Raw genomic sequence first — 26163 nt, forward strand, 5'->3', positions numbered from 1 at the left:
TATCCTGTGATGAACTGGTACCCTCACCAAGGCTTGCTCCTGCCCTCCGCCCTATGCTATCTGGGATGGACTCCAGACTCCTCAGCAACCTCACCACTTGCCCCCCCAAATTGACCCTGGTCTGGATTAATCTGGTTATAAAATTACATGATATGGCTTTTCATGTCAATTTATTACTAATCACTGCTCCCATCATATAGTGCCTTTCACATGGATTAATCATATTCATTTATCACTAATCTCTGCACTGGAGAGTAAAGACGTGTCAATGCTGATTAGTGCATTCAGGTAGGAAGTCGACTGTACTCAATAAGGAGTCCATAGCCCGTTATATAGTGCCTTTCATGTTCTCTCTTATATTGCATCGTTCATATCCTGTGATGGACTGGCACCTTCTCCAGCGTTTGTTCCTGCCGTCCTCCCAACGCTAGCTGGGAGAGGCTCCAGGCCCCCCATGACTATATTTTATAAACAGGTCCCCCCAGTTCATGTACTTATTAGGACGGGTGCCACCATTTTGCAGTCATTTTGTGTGTTAGTGGCTGTGTACAACACTATTTTATGTATTTGTGTGCACACACTGCCATTCTGCGTGTGTTTGTGTTTACCTTATTGTGTTTGGTTAGTCTGTCAGCGACTATGCAGTCACCCGTTTAACGTGTGTGTGTGTGTGTGGATGTCACCACTCTGTGTATGTTGTGGCATATACACCCTGATATTGTGTGTGTTTGTGTGGACGGGCACCATCATTCTCGGTATTTTGTGTATTTCTTTGTGTCAGTCCTGCCATTTTATGCTCCTAATTTCATGGGCACTGCCATTTTGTGTGTTTGTGTGAATGGACACCATTGTTCTCTGCATTTTATGCTTCTAATTTCATGGGCACTGCCATTTTTGTGTGGACGGGCACTATCATTTTCTGTATTTTGTGTATATGTTTGTTTCAGTCCTGCCATTTTGTGCTCCTAATTTCATGGGCACTGCCATTTTGTGCGTCTGTATGCATGACCTCCTCTACTTGGCATATGCATTCCTATGGTCCACCATTGCGTGTGTATGTTGGTGTGTCTGGCACCCGCCATTTTGTTTCTTCCTTTGTAAAGTTCCAACCAGTTTCCCAGTTGTTTGCTGGGCTCTTGATGCCCGTGCCCCCTGACCCAAGACATCAGGTTGTATAAGGTGGCCTTGTGTTTAAAGTGGTTTCTGAATTTTATTGCAAAGTGAAGGAGAGGTTTGGCGAGAGCATTAGTCTTGAGTAAACTATCTCCTGAGGAGTTCTGCTTCCGATTTCGGTTTTGTTAAACAATGACAATTTAGTGAACTTTTTTGACGGTGACAAACTGTTTAGCCGAACAAGTTTGTCTACTTGACTTATGGAAGCAGCCCACTTAAGTCTTTGTTTAATAGGGCAAGCGGGTCCCATAGATCCCACTAATGGCCAGCAGCGGTCGCCATCCCCAGTGTTGGTCACGAGGGTGACCATCAGATCCTCTCCAATGCTGAGCTGTCTGCCCCCTGGTGGCAAACGGGAGTAACGCCTGCCCATCAACTCGTCTACCAGTTCTCCCTGCTGGCATCTGCCCACCACGCTACCTTGGCATAGTCCTCCATGGCCAGCAGGATCTCGTCCTTCTTCTGGTAAATCTCGGCCCGTCTGACGTAGTTTTCGTCGTCGGCGGGGTTGCGCTTAATCGCCTGCGTGTAGTTGACGACTGCCAGCATTGCATCTCCATTGTTTCTGTAGATTTCGGCTTTTGACTTGTAGGCATCTTTTGGGGGGGAAGAAAAAAATCAATAGTTAGAAAAATAACAAGCAAAGCTGAGCCGAGTTCAAGAGAGACGGGTGGCTGTGTCATCGATGAGTGCCACTCAGTTTTTTTTGTCTCTTCATTGTTCTCTGCTGAGATCGATTGGTTGCTAGGGGAAGCAGACACTTGGATGGCACACGGCTTCCTCCCGTAGTCCTTGTTACTCATTTCGCATTCGCTCAACTCATTACGTGCCGATAAAGCAGCCTGATGATTCAGGTCCTCATCAAGTCTCGTCTTAATCTAGCGCCTTTCACAGGGACACCACCCCATAACAGCATGGAATTCATTGAATATTCCTGGACACACCACTGGATTGCGAGGATGCTGGAGGCTGGTGAAAGCCACTTGGGAAGTTGGACTTCATCTGCCTAAACCAGAGGTGTTGTACAAACAGGAGCCACTAGAGGGCAGCACCATGCGTTCCGTGTTCACGTTCACAGACATCAAGTACTGGACATCCAGCCAAGCTACTTCTGGGTCACTCAGGTCCAGAGAGATCGAGGTTGAGTGGGTGTGTGTGGATGAGCAGGCTGGCACTGAGGTCCCTCATGATATCTCCACTTTGGTGAAGACGCCACAGCCCACTTGGCATCACCTGGCGCAACAACCTGCCCTGTTTACCACACACATCATGGTGAAGCTGGGCAGCCTCAATCCAGATGCCAACACCTGAGGCTTAGCACCCTAAGGCACTTTTGTCAGGTCACGGTATGATGCCCGTGTCACCTCCCTAAGTAGTAACAATGAGGACAGCGGGCATTAGGCGGGACCTGGGATTATAGGAGACACCTATTCAGTTCACCGCACAGAAGCTGTAATGCCAGACTGGACCAGGAAGGGGCACAGATTGGTGCTTACTGGGAAAGGTGCTATATAAAGTCCACAAACTATAATGGATTGAACGGCCTGTGGCACCCCAGGTAAGTGCTGGTGACACCCTGTCACCGAGGTCATTTGACAATGACTATTGTAGGACCAACAGCAAGCAGATGAGAGCAGATGGATGGTGGACACCCCACATCAAATTCTAACCGGCTGTACCAATGCCTGTGCCACCTGACTGCTTCACAAACTTATGTGGTGTAAACAGAAGGGGGCACCAACATCAATGAACTGACCCACCGGGTCTCAGCCTCAGTGATGCAACTTCAAGACACGGTGTGATCAAAAATATGTAAGGAGTCAGCAAGTGGCCCACCCTGCCCAGTCCAGTCCATTGGTGCTCTTTGAGACCCTGCAGTGTACCATCCACCGAACACCCCAGCCCGCACCATCCCAACACCATCTCAAATCAACTCACCTGCATGGTTTTTATTGTGCTTGGTTATAAAATTCAGGTCATCCAGTGCCTCTGCGTGCCTTCCTTTCAGCAGGTAAACAGCATGTCTGTGCCAGTAGGCATCAAGTAAGAGGGGCTCAGCATGGATGGCCTGAGGACAGATGGCAAGAATGGCGTGAATGCGAGGTGAGACATGATGTGGGCACTCTTGCCAGGCACACAGCTACACACATCCATCCCACAATGTAGCAACTTTGACCTCATATAGTGCCTTTTCTACCCCAAGGTTCTTTACAAATACAACAAGACTATTATAGCGCTGTCACCCTGTCACCGAAGGCTGGTGATGTGACTCCTTAAGCCTCACTGAGGAGTGATACTTGTCATCAAATATAGCACCTTTTCTACTGCAAAGTCACTTCACTAGTATACTATGATTATTGTGCTGCCACCCTCTTTAATAAGAAAGCCACCAACAGGTTATGGAACCCATTAAGGTTCACTGAGGAGTGATCCTTGCCATCAGATATAGCGCCTTTTCTATCCCAAAGTACTTTATTTTAATGCTGTTACTTTACTTGAGGTTTGAGCACTGGTGGCTGATGTCACTCATCGAGGCTCACAGAGAATGGACCCTTGCCATCAAATATAATGCCTCTTCCATTCCGAGGCGCATTACTAGTACTTTACTATGCTGTTGTCACCCTGTTTGACAAGATTAGCATTGACAGGTGAGGGGACTCATTGTGGCTCATGGATACTTGATCCTTGTGATTGAATATAGCGCCTTTTCTTTCTTAAATTACTTCACTAGTACACTATTATACTGTTATCATCCTATTTAATGATTAGAGCCCTGGTGGGTGACGCAACTCATTAAGGCTGACTGCAAATTGACCCTTGTCATCAAATATAGCGCCTTTTCGATAGTACAATATTACTATAGTGCTGTCATCCTATTTGATAAGGAGAGCACCAGCAGGTGAAGGGACTCATTGAGGCTCACAGAGAATTGATTCTTGTGATTGAATATAGCGCCTTTCAGAGTGAACACCATCCCAGCCACAGAACAATGTACAATCTACAATGTGAGCACCAGCAGGTCACAAGGGGAGTCACCATATTAGACCACCACTCTTGGGAAGACATTATTTACTGTCTATCTACTTAATATAGCGCCTTCCCAGTTTTGGGACACATAACCATTTCTGACTTCAGTGTTACGCAGAGGGGCAGTGGTGAGGTGTGAACCATCAGCGTCCTCATTTACTTTATGATTCCTGAAGGGGTGCAGAGCCTACCTGTCCAGGTGTGTCATGTCCTCCCATGTCATGTCTGTCACCCACAGCTCAGTTTTTTGAGTTGTGGAATTTTCTTTCTCAAGAACAGGATGAATACGGAGGCGGTTGAAATCACATGAGGTGCCACTAGGGGGCAGTGCACTGGGTGCCCGTAGTGCAAGCAGATTTCAGGGATCCATTTTTCCCTTCCTGTGCACACAGGACACTTGGACCTGACGGAGCACAGGCGTTAAATTGTTAAACTGAACCTGCCGCTTGTCACCTTCACTTCCTGGCAACATTTCAGAGGTGGATGTGTGATCCTGTAGTTAGGATATAGTGTGTTGGCTAATGGATGGATGGATGTGTCACCTAAAGTCCAGGACTATGTGAGGTCAGCCGAATAGGTCTAACGTGTCATTCTGCCATCAGCTCAAGGACCACCCAATCAGTCACCAGGCACCAATGGGAAAAATCCCAAAAGTGAACAGAAAAACACAAATTAGTTTAAAGGGTGAGAATGGTGGGCCGGCCACTCTAAAACCTCAGGCTGTGCCTCCGTGAGAGTAACACGTGACACAACAGCTTAGGACTGACCCCCTCATGAGGATGGACAGCTGTTTCATGCCCGGGGCACCAACTGGGCACCACCTGTCTATGCCCTGCCCACTCTTTCATTCTGTCAGGCATTCCTCCCCAGGCTGGGGTTCAAGTTCTTATCTGGTGTCTTTTTTTGTCTGCCCTGTAGAGGTGAGGGTTCCCCACAATTCCTGGCGGTTCATTTTGAATGCGCTTGGGAGTCGATGAGTTTGCACGTGTCTTTTACGTGTGCTTTGTGATTTCTGGAATTTTCCACCATTTTGTTCTTATTTTTTTTTTTTTTATTTTGCCATTGGATTGTGTATCAGGATTTTATTTGCTTGGATTGCATTATTGCTTTAAGAAACTCCTTTTGCCTTCTGCACTCCACAGAGCTTCATTCTTCTTCAAGAGCATTTCTTGAAACAATGAATCCTTTTGTTTTTTTAAAAGATCCTCTCTTTGCCCTTCTATCTAGCCGATATACGCCCCTCTAATGGCCATTTTGGAGAACTGCAGGCTATTTGTAATGTACATAATGCACACATTGATAATGGGAAGCCACCGGGCACCGCCGGTCTGCTCCCTGCAGCTTATCATTGGTCTGAGGCTTAGGAATCAGAAGCCTTAAACAAATAATTGACTCTCGCATCTTTGAGTAGGGAGTGGTAGCGTGGCGGGAGTGGTTCCAGCGTGGGATGTGGGAGCAGACGGCCTCGCCACTTTTTACACCTACGGCCCCAATTACCGCCTAATTAGCCCCTAATTATTGCTGCAGCTGCGTCTCACCTGCTCTTTGAAACAGAAGGGCGAGTGTTAGAACAGAGGGAAAAAGAAGAGAAAAAAGAGGAAAACAAGGAGAAGAACGGAAAGGAAATGGGAGAGTAAAGCAGGCAGCCATGAGGTGGAGAGCCATGGAGCGCATGTGTGTGACTGGCGCTCAGGGCTATGGTGCTCAATCACTCCGGCTGAGCGATTCAGAGAGCGGGAGCGACCAGGAGGTGGGCGACAGAGGTTCGGATAGGGTGGTCTTTCTGTGTCCATGGATGGGAAGGACCCGAGTCCAGGTCTGGATTGAGAGCCCTGCAGTTGAGCCATGGCAACAGCAGGGAAGCAGACCGGTTGACCATAACTGAATGAAAGGCGGGGTCTGTCGGGTGGGCGTCTCCTTAGTTGCTTCAAGGTCCGCTCGGGGTAAGCTGAGGGGACATCAGTTTGAAGGGAGGGCAGCAGTGCTCATGTTTGTGTCCTCATCTGCCTTGCTAATCCTGGTCATGACGATCGATGGCGTCGGGTTCAAGGGGCTCCCCAGAGAGAGGCGAGGGCATGGAGCCGTCCTGCACCATACCAATTGTTTTGAGTGACGCGAATGCCTAATTATAGGAGGGCACTGAACTCAAGGATGTTTGGGCTCTGGTCCTAATCACCTGCCGCTGATTATTCACCTCATAAAGTTTACTGACGCACCTGGGGAAACCCTGGGGACAGGGTGATGTGGGTACCCGGGTCTCGGTACATACCGTGTTGAGATCTTCTAGTGCCTCCTTCAGGAGACCCAACTTTCTGTGCAGAGCTCCACGGCGGCAGAAGTAGAAGGCGTTCGGCGCTTCCTCTCGGTTCATCAGCTCAGTGAGCCGGCCCACTTCGGCCTGCAGGTCTTCTCCGGTGAGGGATGACTCGAGAGCAAGGGACAGGTCCACGTGGTCCGGTACCATGACCTCCTTGGCACTTTCAGTCTTCTCCTCCAATTTCTCTGTCCTAGCGCAAGGCGCCTCTGCTGGCATTTCTGTTCTCGTTGCCTCAGGAGGAAGAGGAAACACTTCATCAAACCAGACGTTCCAGATGTCCCTGACCCACTCCCTGGCTGGAGTGTCTTCAGGGATTCCCCCGTGATTTCTGGTGTAGGCCTCAAAATCGAGAGCAAGCGGGAGGCTGGAGCATCGAGATCGGTTAATCCCACGGGAGACTCTTAACGGAGAGCGAGGTTTCCGGTTCATGTTGGGAAGGGATTGCCACCTGGGGAAGAGACCACCAAGAAACATTATGCTGATACAGTTGAGACAACACAAGTGACTTTACAAAATGAGCACACTCTAGAGGAACCTCACTGAGATATCACCTAAGAAGGGTCGATGAGCCTCAGGCCAAACCAAGCCCAGTTCGGGTCCCTGCCATGTCCTGCTAAAGGTGCCATACCAAGACCCAGGAATAACCAGTGAGGGTATAAATGTAGGCATTCATGTTGGCTATCCTGATGCCCGGGTAGAAATGGCAATAAGCAAAGGGGGGGATAGAGAGCCCCCTGAGCCTCAGCAGGGTCACCTCAAAAAGGATGGGCATTCTGGGGACCCTCTAGTGACCTCCCCAACTAGGTGCCATGCACTTAGCTATCAAGAATAGGGTAAAACCTGTCGATGGCCAGCGGAGGCTGGCTGAGGGTCCTGTAGACATCGGCCATCTTCTCGGGACTCAGCCTCCTCCTTTTCCGTTTCTTCTTTTTTGGGTGGACAATATATTTTAATCCCGCAACCCTCGCTTTTTCCACTATGGAGAACTTCTTCTCCACCCCTGAGCGTACAGCTTGACCCCGGGTGTCTGGCTGAGTCAGATTAGCAGTGGGGGCTTTGACCAGGATGGGCACCGAAGAGCCAGAGTCGTTCTTCATTGGAGCGCCAGGCCTGGTGAGCTGCTCCTTTAGCAGTGCCAGCTCCTTCCGAAGGGACTTAAAGTCAGCGGGAACCTTGAGGATGGTGTCTGCTGGGCCCGAGAGGTCAGGAGCTGAGGAAACTCGCTTCAGTATCCGCACCTGAAACCAGCAAAGGGAAGTTTAGGACACACGGCAGAGAGAGAGAAACCGAGCAACACTGCCTCGCTGATGGAGGTCCCTTTTTTGGGAAGAATTGCCCTTAAGGAAGGACACAGGAATATTGAACAAACTGACCATGTTTGACCATCCTTCAGAACTCTCTCCACTTTAGGGGTCCTACTGGGCCAGGGATAAGACGAAAAACCACAATAGTGGGCAAAGACCACCATATGGTAGTATACCACACCTTCACAGTGCCATTCTGCTTCATAGAAGACCAGCCTCTGGTGATAGCATATGGGGATAAGGTGTGCAATGCACTCCATGACCACCTGGGGGCAGCATCTATCTGACTGTGTGCACAGGAGAGACAGGCAGGCCAAGAGAGCAGGCTGAGAAAACTGCAGCCGGACCCAGGTGGCAATAAGCATCGTGGATATGGGTGAAGATGGCGCCCCCTGCAGGCCATCTCTCAAACACTGTGGCTGACTTGGGAAATTGGGAATGCAGGGAAACATAACACCACCAGGTGGCAACAGAAAATGTCAGGGGAAAAAAAATTAAAACCCAGAAAGCAGAGTCCCGCCCCCTCACACACAACCCTCACCCAATCACCACCCCACCCGACACGTGTCAGCTGACCCTCATCTTATCACCACTTCCCCAGTGACACACTGGGCATCAATAAGAGAGAACTTTAACAAGAAGGCGGAGGAGCAGACGCTGCTGGTGCACCTTGGGGTCTCTTCGGGACTCGTCCAATGACCTCAGCTCCATCTCCGACCCGTGTTTCCTCAGAAAACATCTGGCCTGTAAGGAGAGAGAGAGAGCCCGAGAGTGAGACATTGTCACTCCACCTGACCAGACAGCCAGCCACCAGCACACTCACACACACACACACACACACACATACGCATGCAGGCCCGAATCACTTGGGTGCCTCATATATAAAACTTTTCATGGATCTGAGTGTGAAAATATGCAGGAAACAGAAAAAAGTCAGATTTATAAAACTTATAAAATACACTTTATACAACACAATTTATTTCTTGTTTCGCTCAAAATCACCCAAGGAGTGCTGCCATGGGCTTTGATAGGCCCTGTCATTCCGACAGCCCCCTCGGGACCTTCACCTGAAGGGACCAGCCCTAGTTGGTATAGTAACTTAAGTTCTAGCTGAAGGTTATTGGACTCGTTTGCTACGGATTGTCTCTTTGGGCAAATCCTTTTGTCTCTTTTTGCTTATTAGTGCATTTTCCTGTATGTTTCGACTTTTGTGCTTCTCTTCAATAAATCTTCAATTTCTTTGCTGGCCCTTTATAACACAAGCCAGGGGTTTACGGTCATCCCTTCTCTTGTGGGACTTTTGATCTTTTTTTTTTTTGTCAGTGTTCCATTTTTTGGGGTCTGCAGGTAGTATTTGGGGCCTGAGTGGGTTAAGGTGTGCTTCATCTAAGAAGGAGAGCGACTACCCTGTCTTGGCTTTTGTGAGGCGTTGGGAAGATCTCACGCCATTTTGTTAACATGGAAGACTTCACTGCATGAAAAAATGATCTCCCTTAATATAAATAATAACTCACAATTAACAAAGACAACAACATAAAACACACATTAAAGCACATAGTGATACTTAAACACACATACACACTCTTTGGCACCCCACATTCACACCGATGATCCTGTAAGGTGCCCAGCACTGTGGACCCACAAAGTTACATGTGTACTGACACACACACACACACAAGTACATACAGTATGTCCATACACACACACACACACCAGTCATTGTGCTGCACAGCTTCATAGACACACACACACATTTCTGCACACTGACTGACACACACACCAGTCATCCAAAGAGGTTCACAGCCCTGTGGACATGCGCTGACACACATAATCACACACACACACACAGATAAGTGTAAGTACCCCCAAAAACACACACTCAAACACAAGTCTTCCAGTGTGGTGCACAAATATTCACACAGACCAACAAGCACATGTGCCAGTTCATTCACTCACACCCAAACAGGCACCTGCTGGCACACACACATACTCACCTTCTAAGGCTTGAGGAGCCAGGTCCCCACACATATGCATATACACACACACACGCACACACACTTCAAATGTAAGTCTTCCAGTGTGATGCACAGGTATTCAGGCAGACCAACAAGCACATGTGCCAGCTCACTCACTCACGCCCATTTGGGCACCTGCTGGCACACACACACACACACTCACCTTGTTAACTTAGTCTTGAGGGGCCAGGTCCACAGAAATACACACACTCACACACATACAGTCACACCCTGACGCACACTTCAAGTGGTCAAGCCCACGTGGCGCCCCCTGCAGGTTGCTCACTGACCCTGGCATCTCTCGCTTCGGCATCCCAGGCATCCCGCTCGGCCTCATCTGCTTCTGGCAGGTCACCGTGTCTCCATTCCTCTGCCACGTCACACTTGAGTGCCTGTGAAGATCGGCAAAAGACGTCAGCGTCCACCTCTGAAAGTCCTTGAGTGGTGACGTCACGCCAGGCTCTCTGCTTCTCCATTTTCTTCTGCTTATTAAATTTCTTTTTCTATTCCTTTGTCAGCAGCAGAAACTCAATTCCAACTCTAATCTGCAATTCTCAAATCCTTCAAATTAAAAGGAGGCCGGGTTTGGCCCCATCTGGCACACCGCACCATTCACATGACCTTAATAACTTCAGTGCCCATCCACCTGGTCTAGCATAAATGACGTCACAAGGATGCTTCCAATGGGCACAAAGTGCCACAAAAGCAATGAAGGAGCAAAAGACTCTCCCATTTGAACAGACAGTGGGCACGTTCAACCGTCCAAACCTGAGTTGGGAGGACTTGAGTAGTGCCAGCAATTGTAGATGGTGCTTTGCGTCCACCATGTAGGATGTGAAGGTAGCTTGACTGGCATCATCCCAGTGTCCACTACCCTGGTTCATCACCGTTGAACTCTTTGCCATTTCTCACCAACTCAAGGATATCCACCTGCCAACAGGCAGTGCACCCTTTTTTGAGGCCAACACCATCTCAGCAGTCTCTCCTGACCCCCGCTCCCTCACAGTTTGCCCCCTATCTTCAATGACCAGCATAGGCACCCTGGCACCCATGGCTAAGCCTTCAAGTCCACTGTCACCGACTTGAGATGCTCTCAGCTGCTATCACTGCCATATTTTCCCAGCACTGCCAGGCCCATTCAGGTGGGCTTCTAGTCAAACAGGCCGATGAGGGTCATTAGCGGACCACTAGGCCAGCAGTGCCTGCAGTGAGGGACTCAGCAGCAGTGGCGTAGCTGGGGGGGCAAGGGGGGGGACATCTGTCCCCAGGCGCAGCATCCAGGGGGCACCAAATTGATGTTAAATTCCCTTCCCCATTGCATTTTGACAAACAGGAGGGGGCACGAAATCTTCAGTTGTGCCTGGGCGCTGAACACCCTAGCTACGCCTCTGCTCAGCAGGTGACCCTTCTTCTATATCACTTGTGCCTTCCCAGCCTCTCTAAGGTTTGAGGGATAGAAAAGGCGCTATATAACATTGGAGGCCAGAAGATGAGTGGGCAGCAACCACAGGGCAATCGGCACCCTGGTGACACTCACTAACCTGACAGATAGCAACAAACTTGCTCAGAACAAACCGGAGCCCCCCCTACCTGGTACTTGGGGAACATTTTTTCTTGTATGTAAGAAGGCATGAAGGCAAACTTGGCTGGCGCTGGCTTCCAAAACATTCTAGATTCATTCAGATACAGAGAAACCTGTGGGAAGAAAAGAAGAATGTCTTTAGTCTGGAAAAAGGAAGATCAAATGTCTGTGGAAGAAGGGCACTTAAGCTCTGCAGAGTAAGAGATTGGCACCAGCACCAGTGCCCATAATGCCATGGATGAGAACATAACAAAGAAGCCAACAGCAGGCAGAGTGAGATGGCAAACTCATCGCCAGTCCTATCGAACATCAATGGTCAACAGTAGGAATTGGTCTCCAGATGTGACATGTCTGGCACTTTTTGGGCACCATGGAGGACTTGGTTTGGTTTTCTCTAGCTGCCAAGTAGTATCGGGCATATCCGGATCCTGCTCTTGCTTTCTCCTGTAGTCCCCGCTTGGGAACTGAAGACAGAAACGTGACTTACTAGCTGTGCTTGGCGCCCCCTGCAGGACGACTCCAGTCATGCATGTGGATGGGCTCCAGCATGCCAAAGAGAAAAAGTGAAGGGAGGCTGGCAGAGTCAGGACATGAACAAATGAGCCACCCATAAACAACACACACACACACTTAAAATGTATAAATGAGCCGTGAGTTCGAAGAGACACGTTAAGCCAGGGACCCACATACAGCCATGTCGTGTATCTGGACGAAGCGGACAGAAATCACACACCACCCACCCGCTGTCCCGTCAGCAGCACCCGCGGCCTCTCTACATAGTACTCGGCGATGCGCTGCCACTCGGCCAGGCTGCTAGTGGAAGGCTGCGGCAGGACCCTCACGCCGTCCTCCTTCCCAATTCCATACACGTCTGTGGCAGGAACTCCATCCTCCAGGAGTCTACAAAACAAGAGAAGAAACCCAAAAGGAAAAGTCAGCCATACATTAATAGGGTGGCTTCTAGTGACATCTAGTGGCCGAAGTGAAGAACTGCTGGGAAACTCCAGGTCACTGGAATGAGATTTTGTGCTTTGATTGGCTGCATTTCAACACAGCGCTTTAAAGCTGACGATTATTTGACAAGTGAAATAAAAACAAGAAATGTTATACTGCACGACTAGCTCATCGGTATTGTATATAGCGCCTTTCTCTCAAGGTGCTTTACGGGCTCACGGTTACAGTGTATTACGTCTACATGTGAAGTGGGGTACAGACGGGGTCGAACTGACCGCCTTGCGCTTTACAGCCCAGTGCCGTAGCCGCTGAGCCGCACCGCTTTGTGTAACGGAGGTGTTGTAAGACAAGTCTGGGGGATCTTTTATTTATTTCATTTTTGTGTTGGTTTTAATGGTTTTTAAACTCTGCCCGATGGCTTAACTAATACTTAACTACCTGCGATCGCTTGGGTTTAGTTCATGGCGGAGAAGGGGCGTAATAAACGAGCATCAGCTGGGGTTGCCACAGAATAAAAAAACAGAAGGTGGGTTAGTGCTGTGGAAGAGAAAAGAAAGGCAAACAAAAGGGAACGAGAAAGAAAAAGAGAAGTGCAACGTCTGAGGCAAGGGCTGGCTGGCTGGCTGGGGTTCAAATGGCTCACTTGACTTCAGTTTGTTTCTTTTTTATGTTAACATTGTAGGTTATTTAGTTCCTTTATGTCTGTGTGGCTTCTGCTGTGTCTCCTCGTGTTAAGTGGGTGTGCCACCAAGAGAATCACCGCCCTCTCCCCTATAAAGGCGGCAGTCCCCTGTGGTTCATTGGATGCACCAGCTGGGTGGCGAGCTCTCCTCTTATTTTTCGTGCTTTTCTTTGATCATTAACTGACTTTTCTGTAATCTTTTGCTATATTTATTAACTATGCCTAATGGTTTTAAACTCCAGCACTGTGTGGCGCACGTGAATACCTCTGATCACTTGTGTTTTAGCTAATTGTGACAAAACTAAAAAATAAAATGGAAGTGGGTTAGTGCTCAGGGAGAGAAAGGCAAGACAGACTGAGGGAACGAAAACGCAAAGAGAAGAAGCTATCGCTCGGCAGAGTTTAGCTTGACGAGTTCCCTGTGCTGACAAGAAACGACAGGCCACATTGGCTCTGTTGAGTTACGTGAAGGTTGGTGCCCATGACTGCGGGCACAGAGGCATCACAAGGGGCATTGGTATAGACAGTGGGAGGATACAGGGCAGGCTGTAAGAAGTTCTGGTGGGCTCAAGAAACAATCAACAAGGGGGCCTTGATGCCCTAACTGTGCAGTCCATACAGGAGCGAATCGCTTCAGGGGCACAAACTGTTAGGGGAGGGAGTGAATGAATGGAGAGGACCTACCCAGATAGATAGGGGGCAACAGAGAGCCCCAGTAATCTAACGATGGCCTCCTGTGGGCTCCTAAATGGGACAGATAACCCAAGGCTGGCCTGGTCCTTTAAGGAAGGGTTGGAAGTTGAGTCTGGTTCTCACCGGGGGCCACTATCTACCCATCTACCACATTACCTATCTATAATATAGTGCCTTACATATCTATCAATTATATAGTGCCTTTCATATCTATATATTATATAGTGCCTTCATATCTATCTATCTATCTCTCTATCTATCATACAGTGCCTTTCATATCTGTCTATAATATAATGCCTTTCACATTTATCAATCTATCTTTTATATAGTGCCTTTCATCCATCTATCTGTCTCTCATATAGTGCCTTTCATCCATCTATCTAGCTTATATAGTGCCTTTCATATCTGTCTGTCTATTATATAATTTTTTTCCTATCTATCTATCTATCTATCTATCATATAGTGCCTTATCTATCTATCTATCTATCTATCTATCTATCTATCTAAGGGAGCTCAGAGTCAGCAGGAATGGTGCTGGTGAGAGCTCACCTGGCCGGAGGAGGAGAGGACAAAGAAAGGGCAGAAGAACGTAAAAAGTAAGCAGGAGGTGCAAAAAAGTAGAGAAGTCAAGAGCCCCCTTGACAAGGCAGACCGCTCTGCCCCCGTTTATTTGTTGTTTCCCCTCGCCACCTCTTTGTGTTGAATGTGCCACTTTGTAATAATAAAGTCCCTTTCTTCAATAATCGACACATGAGACACATTTACCTTTGGATTAAAAGGAACATACGTGTCACGCTCTCCTAAGGACAAAGGGACCGCCGTGTGACCCTCACACTCAGCTCGGAGAACGCAAGTCTCGGCGAATTCACAAAGGCGCACCTGCTCAGATCAACGGGCGTCTTCAAGAAGCTCTCTGCTGCCATCTGCTGGAGGACACCGTCAGCCGCCAATTTGTGGTTCGACGCGTGTTGAATGCGTGAGGCGAACTGGAATGGCACAGGCAGCAGGTTAGGAGGAGAAGCGGTGCAAAGATGATGGATGGTTTTATACTCCTTGGACCTGGACAGAAAAGACATCAACCAATGTTAACAAAGTCGTACATTTTCGGCACACAAGACAACGGGAGGTCATTAATGAAAATGCTACCAGTTCACACGTGCAGATTTCTGTGGATTTCTCCGGGGGGGTGGAGGGGTTTTAGAGCACCGGGCTGAAAGGGGCAACCAATCCTGGACGGTTTGGTGTGTCAGTACATGCCAGGGCACACTTACAGTACTTCCACGGGTATTTTAGAAGAAATGTTTATCTGGAGATATGTGGACTCCGCTGTACGCTAATCCGCTAATCACATTTCGGGCTTTGTGGCGTTTATTTAGGCGCGCTGACTTTTCTTGGAATTGGTTTGTGTTTCACTTACCGCGCTCTCTGCCCGTGTGCTATTACCATGTTCTCTTGTAAATTTTATTTCACATACTGTGTTCCGGTTTTTCTTCTGTATCTCAAAGACGGATTTACCGTTAACTGGAGAATCTACGCTGTCCCGGTGTGAATGAGTATGCACACCCAGTGATCCTAATGCGGGTTTGTGGGTCACAACAGCAATCCATTTTTCCGTCAATCTATTTGGCGATTGCCGTTACCTGAAGGGTGCCATTGACTAAAGGTTAGGGACTCGGGCACGCTCACGGGCACGGGCTCGCGCTCTTTCCAGAATTTGCAACACCACCCGCCCCCATCCAATAGACACTGAGGGGTGGGGAGCGTGCTCCGGAAATCCAAAGGGATAAACCCCCAATTCAGGGATGTCGAACTCCAGTCCTGGAGGGCCGCAGTGGCTGCAGGTTTTCATTCTAACCATCTTCTTAATTAGTGACCAGTTTTTGATGCTAATTAACTTCTTTAGCCTTAGCTTTAATTAACTTGACTCAGGCCCCTTAGCTGCTTTTTCCTTAATTAGCAGCCAGACAGTAATGAGACATAAAACAAGCAGGACATGACCAGCTCACCTGTACCCATCGAACAAAATCTGAAAATAAAGATGAAGGTCTCAGTAAGGTTGATCCCTCCGGTTACCAAAACATTTTAGGAGTTCTTGGATAAAACAGAATATCAGCCATTTTGGAAATGTCTGCTGTGGCAAAAAGAGAGCAGCAACAAGCCATGGAATTGAATAACATGTTTAATTAACAACACGAATCAGCTTCTTATTAAGGAGCTGGTTGGAGTTTGAAGCCCCAATTTAGTTGGTCATGTATCTGTTGGCTCGTTTCATGTCTCATTTCTGTTTGGCTGTCATTTAATGAAGCAAAGAATCAACTCAGAAGACTTAATCCTTAAAAACAGGGCTATTAAAATAGAGGGAAAAGGAGTTAATTAGCAGTGAAAACTGGACACTGATTAGGAAAAGGGTTAGAAAGAAAACCTGCACCCACTGCGGCCCTCCAGGCCTGGAGTTTGACACCTGTGCCCCTATTAGACCCCCCCAACCCCCATTGCTCCCCCAAGTCTAATGCTGAATTTGCATGATATGGATATGAATGAGAAGGTTAGGGTTGTGTGGTGCCATTTATGTAACGGGCGCGGGACCTTCCTGAACCCACAGTCCGCGTTAATGAAACCCGTCGCCGGCCCGGTTTGGGCAAAGACGTGGGCTCTGTATGGACTTGGCCCACTTCTGACGTTTCTTATCCTGTTTATCCATGCAGGGCACGGCCGCTGGACATCCATCCATCCATTTTCTAACCCGCTGAATCCGAACAGGGTCACGGGGGTCCGCTGGAGACAGCTGATGTTCATTTGCATCAGGGGCGTTATACGATGGCTGACCCTGCTAAAGAACGCCATGGCCATCTGCCACCCACTGAGCACAAGCACTCACCAAAGTCCAAATGTTTGTGTGTAATAAATTGAGCTTCTGCAACATTGGAATTTCCCCAAATACAGACCAATAAAGATTATCCAATCTTATCCAATCTGAAGGCCCTATCAGGTTCCTCTTTGAAGACGGTGAGGGCTGGCGGGTGAAGTGACTCAAACCTCATTTCATGTCGTGCCATTTTTTTTTTATTCAGTTTGACCAGAAGACCCCCAACATGCGGTGCCTTCATTTTTGTGATTGCACAAAGCGACTGGTGGCGCTCTTATTTACTATGTGACATCTTGTCCACTAGGGGGCAGCATCAGTCAATAGAAAAGACTTTTGTCCTGCCTGTCACTTTTCTTTCCTTTCTTTTTTTTTTTTGTTGCTAAGAAATTGTTAATGAAACTGAGCAACAAGAAAAGAACAGAAGCCGTTTTAAAACATCTCACAATTCTATTCAACTCAGTTTCTCTTTCTCGTAATTATATATCTGTCTTATGTAAGCGTGCCTTATTGGTGTGTGTGTGTGTGTGTGTACTCTTCTCCATTATTTTTCTTCTCTAATTTTAATTTGTTTGTCTTTGCAGGTATCTTCTTATTACTTTGAGCTCCATTGTTTATATGAAAATATGCCATAGACGTAAATGTTATAAAAAAAGAAAATTCTGGTTTGTTAAGTTTGACTTGATGGTATGGAATGTTGTCTTCTTCAAATATAATAAATTAAATTAAAAAAAAAAAAAAATCGTGGGGTAGGAGGAGACGGTTGACAGGCCCTGGACTGGGTGATTGGCGCAGCTGGCATCCATTCTCACACACGTGTCTTTAGGATGTGTGAAGAGACCCGCCGCATGCCCTTGCATTGAGACAGTGAGGGGACGAGGATTTAAACCCACTGGGCCGGCGTGCCATGCCTTTTCTTGCACCCCCCATCTGAAAGGCTCTCTAATTTGCATCGGAGTTGACCGTCCATTTTTGACGACTTCCTTGCTGCCTCATGGCGGCCCGTCCTTTGCTGCTCAGAGCCATTGTGCTTGAAGGCATTCGTGGCTCCACTATGGCGACCTTGGTGCCCCTCCATCTTGACACAGAGCCCCATGAATGAGACATCGGATGGTCAGACTACACACTCAGTGAGAAAGGTGCCGAATAGAATATTCAGGGGGTTCACTGGGGTGCCCCTCTAGGAGGGCAGAGCCTGGACACGCTGGAGGGATTTGACCTGAGAGCTAATGGGGGTGCCTGGTGTGCTGTATTCGGTGTTATGGATAAAGGAGGTCTTTGGACGAAGGAGTGGGCTACGCCTGTGCTGCTATCGACGCCCTCCCTCCCTCACCCAAATCTGGATGCCAGGTGGAAGGAGCGTCCGTGTGCCCTCCAGTCTCTCTGGGCTCTGATGGGAATGGAAAATATCAGCTGATCAGCCCCTCATAAAGGTTTTGACCCCCTTTGTCACTTTCCTGCCTCTCAGTCCACACTTCCACGTGGTCTCCTCATCAGGACTGGCAGTAATGTGGTAAAGAATAACCCCCCTGCTGTATTCCGATGGCATTGCCCACTGGTATCGTGTTACGCTTTCAATTCTTTTTAATAAGGATGTGATTACAAAGAAAGAAATTTATTGGGGGGCAGCACAGTGGGTAGCGCTGCTGCCTCACAGTTAGGAGACCCGGGTTCACTTCCTGCGTGGAGTTTGCATGTTGTCCGCATGGGTTTCCTCCCACAGTCCAAAGACATGCAGGTTATCAGCACTGGCAATCCTAAATTGGCCCTAGTGTGTGCTTGGTGTGTGTGTGCCCTGCGGTGGGCTGGCGCCCTGCCCGGGGTTTGTTTCCTGCCTTGTGCCGTGTGTTAGCTGGGATTGGCTCCAGCAGACCCCCGTGACCCTCTAGTTAGGATTTAGCGGGTTGGATAATGGATGGATGGATGGAATATTATTGTCTCGTCACGTTACGTGCACTAAAAATGATTTCTAGGCCACCGCGTCATTTAAAATTCAGACTTACTTGATTTTGGGGGTCCACGTTCCTAGAAATGATACTTGTGACTCTGGGGGTCTTCTGCCCGACTTCACGTGGGTTGAGGCAGGAACTCCTGTAACGTGGATGAGCTCAGAATAGGAAACCTGAAGGGGAGAAGAAAAGAGAAAACTTACAAGAAGTGCCTCATGATGGCGCCAGAGATTCCACAAAAGTGAGTGACGCGGACTCGGCCAGCCGAACGACCAAAGGACTCGTTGTGAAGTCGTTGGTAGGAAAAGATTTAATGGGGTCGTCCAAAATGGACAGCCAGATAAAAAAAAATGAGGCAAAGATCAACACCGCAAGATCACAAGAAACCAACAATGGAGTCAAATGAGGGGATTACAAGCCAAGGAAGACTTTGGTGAAGGCTTACAGGACAGTAGTGGGGACTCACCTGGAGAACTCTATGCAGGTTTGGTCTCCATATTACAAAAAGAGACATAGCAGCACCAGAGAAAGTCCAGGGAAGAGCTATGTATTCCACAGAGGTGAACGATACGGACTCGGCCAACAGTACTCGTACGTTTTATTATGGCACACACCAAAGATCTTGTCAGGAAGTCATTGGTAGGTAAAGAGTTAATGGAGTTGTCCATACTGGACAGTCAAAAAAAAAAATAAAAGAGCCAAAGGTCAACACTGGGAGACCTCAAGAATCCAACAACAACGTCAAGTGAGGGGATTGCAAGCCAAGGAGGTTAGAGTGAAGCTTTATGACACACCAGTGAGGCCACCTGGAGTACTGCATGAAGTTTTGGTCTCCATATTAGAAAAAAGAGACATAGCAGCACTTGAGAAAGTCCAGGGGATAGCAATGGAGTCAACAGAGGTGAACGATACGGACTCGGCCAACCTTACATTTTACTATGTGTCACAGGAGGCTGGGGGTCAAACCCAGCCGGGACACCTGGAAGGACCGGGAGGTGGTCTATATGTCCCACGGGCCATAAGGGGGCAACCGCTCTGGATGATGAGGGGACCACGGGGATGGAGCAAGGAGGCTGAAACCCACTGGGGCCCATGCCCACCGTTAGGGGGCGCCCCGAGAGTCATGAAGCCCAGGAGATCGACACTTCTGCCACACCTGGGAAAGTGGAGGGAAGACCTGCCAGGGACACCCAGAGTGCTTCCAGGTGCAAAGGCAGCACTTCCACCACACCAGGAAGTGCTGCCGGAAGAACGTCATCAAGCACCTGGAGCACATCCGGGTGGAAATAAAAGGGGCCGCCTTTCTACAGTCGAGGAGCGGGAGCAGGACGAAGCTCCCGTGAGGAGAGGAAAGGCGGCCCACGGACATTGAGAGAAAGGCAGGCCTGTGTGGAGGGTGATTGGTGCTGGGAGCACTGTGTGTTGTGTGGGACTTTATTTAGTGTAATAAACGTGTGTTTTATAAAGAAGTGGTGTTTGTCTGATGGTGTTCGGACCCGTGGTCACATATGGCAAGTGCCAAAGATCTCATTATGAAGTGGTTGGTAAGTAAAGAGTTAATATATATAAATGGTTGTGGCTAGGAATACATACAGGACAGTGAGGAGGGTCCTGCCCCGTCCTGCCCCGCCCCATCCTGCCCCGCCCAGCTCTCTACCCCTGACGTCACTCTCCGCCTTCCCTCGGCCCGCAGCCTCTGTCTCAGATTCATGCGAATATATCGCTCCAGCAAGCAAACTCTGATAGTCAGTGCGACGAGAGAAGTCGCAAAATCAACTGGAATGTACAAGGAAATTCTAAATCCGTTAAGTAGTCCTCTCGGGAAAAGTGGACAGACAGAGAGATAGACGTTGGATTTTATATACAGATATACATATATATATATATTGTCAGGGATGCCAGGGGCAACGACCCGGCCGGGATGCCGTGAGGGACCGGAAGAGGGTCAAGGCCCACCCTGGATCACGTGGGGGCCGCGTTCCTGGTTGCTCTGGGGGCCACGGGTTGAGGGCATGGAAGCCCCACCCTGTAGGGGCCCGTGGTCACCGCCAGGAGGCGCCCCAATGCCTTGGGGACCTGTTACCTCAGCACTTCCGCCACACCAGGAAGTGCTGGGGGGAAGAATAAGGACGATACCCGGAGAGCTGCCGGGAGAACAGCTGGCACTTCCGCCATGCTGGGCCGTGGCCAACGGGGGAGTGTCAGAAATACCTGGAGCTCATACCGGGTCATGTATAAAAGGGGCCGTCTCCATTCATTCAGGGCAGAAGTCGAGTGGAAGGAGGACAAGGCAAGAGGAGAGAGTGGATGCGGCCCGAAGAAGAGGCATTTGTGGCCAGGACTGTGTTTGGGGTGTTTTGTGCACTAGTGGACTGGGTCTGAGTGACCATTTAACTGTAAATAAACACGTGTGGTGGTTGAAGAACAACATGTCCGCCTGTCTGTGTCCGGGTCGGCTCCACAATATATACACATATATAAATTACTAGCTGTATAAGCTCATGGATTCTGACTCTTCAATCAATCAATCTCCTTGATTGTGTATTAGCGGCTAAGTGAGTTTCTCTCTTTTCTTGCCAGTTTCACTTTGGCGACATGCTGTAGTCTCGCATTTCCGGGCCAGACAGACAGACACACACACTTACACGCATAGACATTTATATATAAGATATATATATATAAAAAGTAGGATTTTCTTATGGTGAGAACTATGGGATGGAATAAGAGAGTCATACAATAGGTGCTATTGGAAAAAAAAAATAGCACCTCACGCTAAGGACTGTGGGGTGGAATGAAGGGGGAGTCCCTGATGCTAAGAGCTGTGGTTGAAATCGTGACCTTCTTACAGTGAGGACAATTGAACAGAAATGGAATGAGACCATCTATGGGGTGGCATGGGACCCTCTCACACTAGAGACCACCGCATGACCATCCCAGGACATACATGTTTAAATGTGGTTACTATGGTTACATGCCACCTGATCACTGATGGGTCCTGAAAGACAAGTGCAGTGTCTTGTGGCTCACGATGAAGACAGCATCTGATTCTTTAACAATTGAATGAAGAGGCGCATGAGCATAAAAACAGTCACCTGTCATAACGTAACCTGTAATTGTGACAGTTTATAGTTTACATCAGTAACCTTCACCACCAGCAGATGGCAATGCTGCCAAAGGCATCACTTTTATAATGAGCACTCAGCTCAAACATGGCGCACTAGCAGATGGAGGAGGAGGAGGAGGAGGAAGTTGGGAATTGCACTGATCGAGTGTGTTGCTGCGCCCACCACACAACCCCCAGGACAAGCGCTAACATCGTCTCCAAGTCGAAGGAGGATGCGAATGACAGTCGTTCTTGTTGGTGTGCTGCTCAGTCTCCTCGTGGACCTTCCTTTGCCTTTCATTTCTCTTAGGTCAGTGTTAGGACTCAGCAGTTTAAGGGTTTAAGGTGTGCCATGGAGAAGGAGTTACATGGCGGCTCAGTCATTGGCTTCCCTCGGATGGCCACAGTAGACCGGGCTGCGTGAGAGTTTGATCAGAACACTTGAGATGCAAAGGACAGTCACTCTTGTCCAATCATGTATGAGGGGGAGGGGTCACCGTGACCTTCTACCATTTAGAAATGGGCGGGGCTTACCTAAGATTTCACTGGCTAAAGTGAGACCTCTTGATGGAGACCTGGCCAATGAAGAAGATTTGCAATTCTGGGAGCCCATTTTGGAACTGCCGTTGTGCCAGCTGGACCTTAAAGCGCCATCACCATAAAGTCCCACACCACGTAAGTCCTAACAACTTCCAAAAGTACTTCCAAAAAATGCCCACTAGAGGGGGATGTCACCATCAAACCCCTGGCTAGTAAGGGCAAGTACTGAATCTTTATAAAATAAAAAGTTCATTCTCAAAAAATGCTCTGCAGTAACAATGAAGCTCCGTGAAGCACAAGAAACGAAGGAACTGCACAAAAAGCACAAAGACGAACCAATGAAGCAAAGTCCCAATCCAGAAATCCGGAAATGTAGTCAAATGCAGAGCATGAAGGTCAAAAATACAGCAAAGGCACAGCAAAAACACAAATAGCTCACCAACTCCGAGCGCATTCGGACCCCCTGGATTTATAGCACAGAGGGCAGTGCCTGGTGGTGATTGGCAGGTACCCCCGCCTCTTGGGCGACCACCCACAAAACACATGGAATATAACACAGACAAAGCCAAAAATAATGACTAATGCACTTAAACATAACTCCAAAAAATGAACAAAAGAGACATCAAGCATGAATTTGGACCCCAGACCCTGGCTGAGACTTGACACCTGATATTGCCAGGACCCCAATTGGGCATACTGGCACTTCCAAAAACAGTATCAGGTGCTCAAATCAGACACACACGTCACACGCCACTTGCTCGTGCAGCCCCTTGAAGCCGGCAGTGTGTCAGGGTCTCCTATTTTTGGTATCTGTTTAGCGTGGGCTTTATCCCCTTCGGTTTCATTTTATTTCGATTTTGATTTGGCCAGTGATTTTGTCGCCATTTTGACGCTTCTACTGTTGGTTCCCGTTGCTAGCACCGTCCTGGGGTGGGCGTGTCCTCAGAGGTCACGACCTGTCGATCACAACACAAAGGGATAAAAGGGGTCATCCAGGGATTCTGCTTCCCCATCCGACTACATGGATCCCTAAACTCTTCAAACCTTTCAGAAAAATGTCTTTGTTTTGTTTTTTTGGCCTTTGAACTCTCTGCACTCATTCTGGCTTCTCTGTCTCCCGAATCCCCCCAACTGCCCCCCATACAGGTATTGTAATTTGGTGATGTTCTGAAATGACTTGTATTACATTTTAATACATCACACAGCCCAACAGCTGACGCCCCTAGCCCCGCCTCTTGATACTGATTGGTCATTTGTCACGAGTAATGCGAGGTCTTTAATCGAAATGGATTAAACTCGGAGCAGCTGCTAACTGAAATGTTTGCTTTGCTTTTAAGCTACGACAAGCAATTTGTGGACATGAGTGAAAATACAATTATTACGCATAAATTGCGTGCCATGTAAAAAGAAATCAATCTGTTTTTAATTATGACGCAATAAAACCACAGCAAAATGAAATGTAATGCAACGCATATGCATGTGGCACAACATAATGCCACATGAGGGCACCAGACAATCATCAGGTATGGAATAACACCCTGGGACAGGAGAGGGCGCCAAAGCTCACCGTATCTTCTCTTTTCTCTTCCCTAAGCCCAGAGAAACTGCCCATGGAGGGCAACCCCGCCACGCCCCCTCACAAGTAAACCACGCCCCTTAAGGTCAGGACAGTAAAAAGCTGACAGCTTGTCGGAGGACGGCGTCTCAGTTGACGGAACTTTGTCCCGAATAGAAAAGCTTCCTGACGCTGACCCATTGAGGTTAAAGTGGCATATATTAAGTGCCACCGCATGCTTCTTTGTGTTCTGCACTAAATGGGGTGGTCCGGTTGGCACCCCAAATATTCTTAGTTCTCCGGATTCTTACTCACCGGCTCCGCCATCCACAGTCATTATGATGCTGGTCTGCATGTTTAATCCTGACACAAATCGTCTCCCCATGGTTTCCCACTACAATTTTGGCCTCGACTGTTTCCTGATCCTTTCACTATTAGCTGGGATGGAGGAGGAGCAGCTCACCTGTGAGGGAAGCGCCATAATCCGGGCGAGCTCTTCGGTGGTAAGCAGGTCCTCGTCAAGGCAAGCAGACAGCAGTGGTCTCTTCTCAGGTGGGCTGTCCTCGTCTTCTTGAAAATGCGGTTCAAGGAGCTGTCCAGTGGATGTCATGGAAATCTGCGCCTGCAATAAGAACAGAAGCACACGATTAAAACTCTCGCTTCCTATACGGATATGCAACCTAGTGCAGGCAACAAAGTCCCACCATCTTCATGCCAACGCAATATGTCACCGCCTAGTGGACGAAGATGGAAGAACAACCCATAGCCGTGGATGACGACGACGACTCCTGGACCCTGCATGGCGGCTGCTCAGTGCCCGTCTCTCTCTCTCTCTCTCCATTTCACATCCTCACCCAGACAGGCTGACCCTGAGCTCGGGTCCAGCAAATCAACGAATGACAGCTTAGGCGACTGAGCTAAACGGGGGTCCACACACTCAAATGAGCAAGTGGGCTTCTGAGGGTCTCACAATCCACCCTGGCTCCTCTCCGCCAGTATGAGGCTGTCATCTCTGCCACTAGGTGTCAGTGTGCACATCTCCGCTTTAACCCTTAAACCGCCACATACTTGAGGGGGGGGGTTAATGCGCACCATGCGCAACTAATACTTTTTTGCTGGATTTTTTTAAGGAAACGTCACAATTCACCAAGAGAAAGTGAAATTTGAATGGATCACATATTTTTTCCATTTAAAGAACATCACAAATACTGCAACACTGATCATTAAAACTATAAAAAAACAACCTATTATGATACGTACAAGGTGCGACTGACGCCATTGATGAATTTCAGTAAATCACTGCGCTTGAACTGGCTGCACGCAAGCACACAGAGGTAAACGCTGACGCTGGCAGACTAGTCTAGTGCAGCGGCTCAATCCTGATTGGCTAGGGGGCGCCAGTGGTCATGAGGGGGCTGCTCAACAATTAAATGGCACGGACTGATCAGCTCTGGTGTGCTGGCAAATTGAACTGGCAACTATAGCCAGTGTAAGACTGACGCTATATAGCGCCTGACCCGACACAGATTGGACACGGGAGGCACGTGTAAAATAAAACAAATACTTTTATTTTTCTTTGTCTGTGGGCTACGCCTTCCCCGTACCCACAGACACAACACAGTCCCAAGCACACAAGTAACACAAGGACTTTCTCTTCCTCCTTGGCACCACCACTCCTCCCAGGCAACCTTGTCCTCCTCCGCCCGACTCTGGCCACTGAGTGGTGGATGCTGGCTCCTTTTATAGTTCACCCGGAAGTGCTCCAGGTGCTTGACCCCTGAGTTCCAGCTGCACTTCCGGGTGTGAGGATTATGTTGCCCATACGGGCTCAGGAGTCCCAAACACAGCGCCCCCTGGCAGTGCCTGCGGGACCCAAAAGGGCTGCACCCAACTCCAGTTCCCAGGATGCCCTGCGGGAACCCGAGGCACTGCACCACCCCAGAAAGGCGGCCATCTAGCGTTCAGGGGGAGGTATTGCAGTGTCCAGGGCTGCTCCCCCTGAATATCGCGTGCAGGGGCGTCCCGACTGGGTATGGACGCCAGCCGCCTGTCACACCAGTTATGGGGGTTTAAGGGTTAACACAAATCTGGTTCATCAATACTGCCACCCAGTGGTCACCGCTATTGCAATCTGCCTGCTGACAGATCTCAAGTAGGAGGGCAGGACTCAAAAATAAAAGCCACGATGGAGCATAAAGCTTAGGCCTCACCACTTCGAATCAGCCTGGCCCCAAACTCTAGTGTCCCAAAAATACATAAATAAATAAATAAATAAATAAATAATGGGGTAAATAAAGGGTTATGGAGTACAAAATAATGTTACAGGGGAGAGAGGAAACACAGTAAGAACTTTTGGCCTATGAAAAAAGAAATCTTTAAACAGTTTAACTCTTTTAGGGCTAATTA

General features: G+C 48.5%; 1 protein-coding gene across 2 annotated transcripts in view; it reads right to left on the reverse strand.

The window, feature by feature from the left end:
• ttc6 (tetratricopeptide repeat domain 6) overlaps positions 1–26163 on the reverse strand; it is an 87622-nt gene that overhangs the window by 27573 nt on the left and 33886 nt on the right. For both annotated transcript variants that reach the window (XM_039741288.1, XM_039741287.1), the window contains 11 exons: positions 24221–24379; positions 18614–18732; positions 14627–14806; positions 12159–12318; positions 11427–11531; positions 10127–10228; positions 8491–8565; positions 7358–7755; positions 6470–6965; positions 3112–3241; positions 1594–1769 (listed from right to left, as the gene is read on the reverse strand). In XM_039741288.1, the coding sequence (XP_039597222.1) occupies positions 1594–1769; positions 3112–3241; positions 6470–6965; positions 7358–7755; positions 8491–8565; positions 10127–10228; positions 11427–11531; positions 12159–12318; positions 14627–14806; positions 18614–18732; positions 24221–24379 (2100 nt within the window). The remainder of the gene's footprint in view (positions 1–1593; positions 1770–3111; positions 3242–6469; positions 6966–7357; positions 7756–8490; positions 8566–10126; positions 10229–11426; positions 11532–12158; positions 12319–14626; positions 14807–18613; positions 18733–24220; positions 24380–26163) is intronic.

The sequence above is a fragment of the Polypterus senegalus genome, chromosome 18 (assembly GCF_016835505.1).
Source record: "Polypterus senegalus isolate Bchr_013 chromosome 18, ASM1683550v1, whole genome shotgun sequence".
Lineage (NCBI taxonomy): Eukaryota > Metazoa > Chordata > Cladistia > Polypteriformes > Polypteridae > Polypterus > Polypterus senegalus.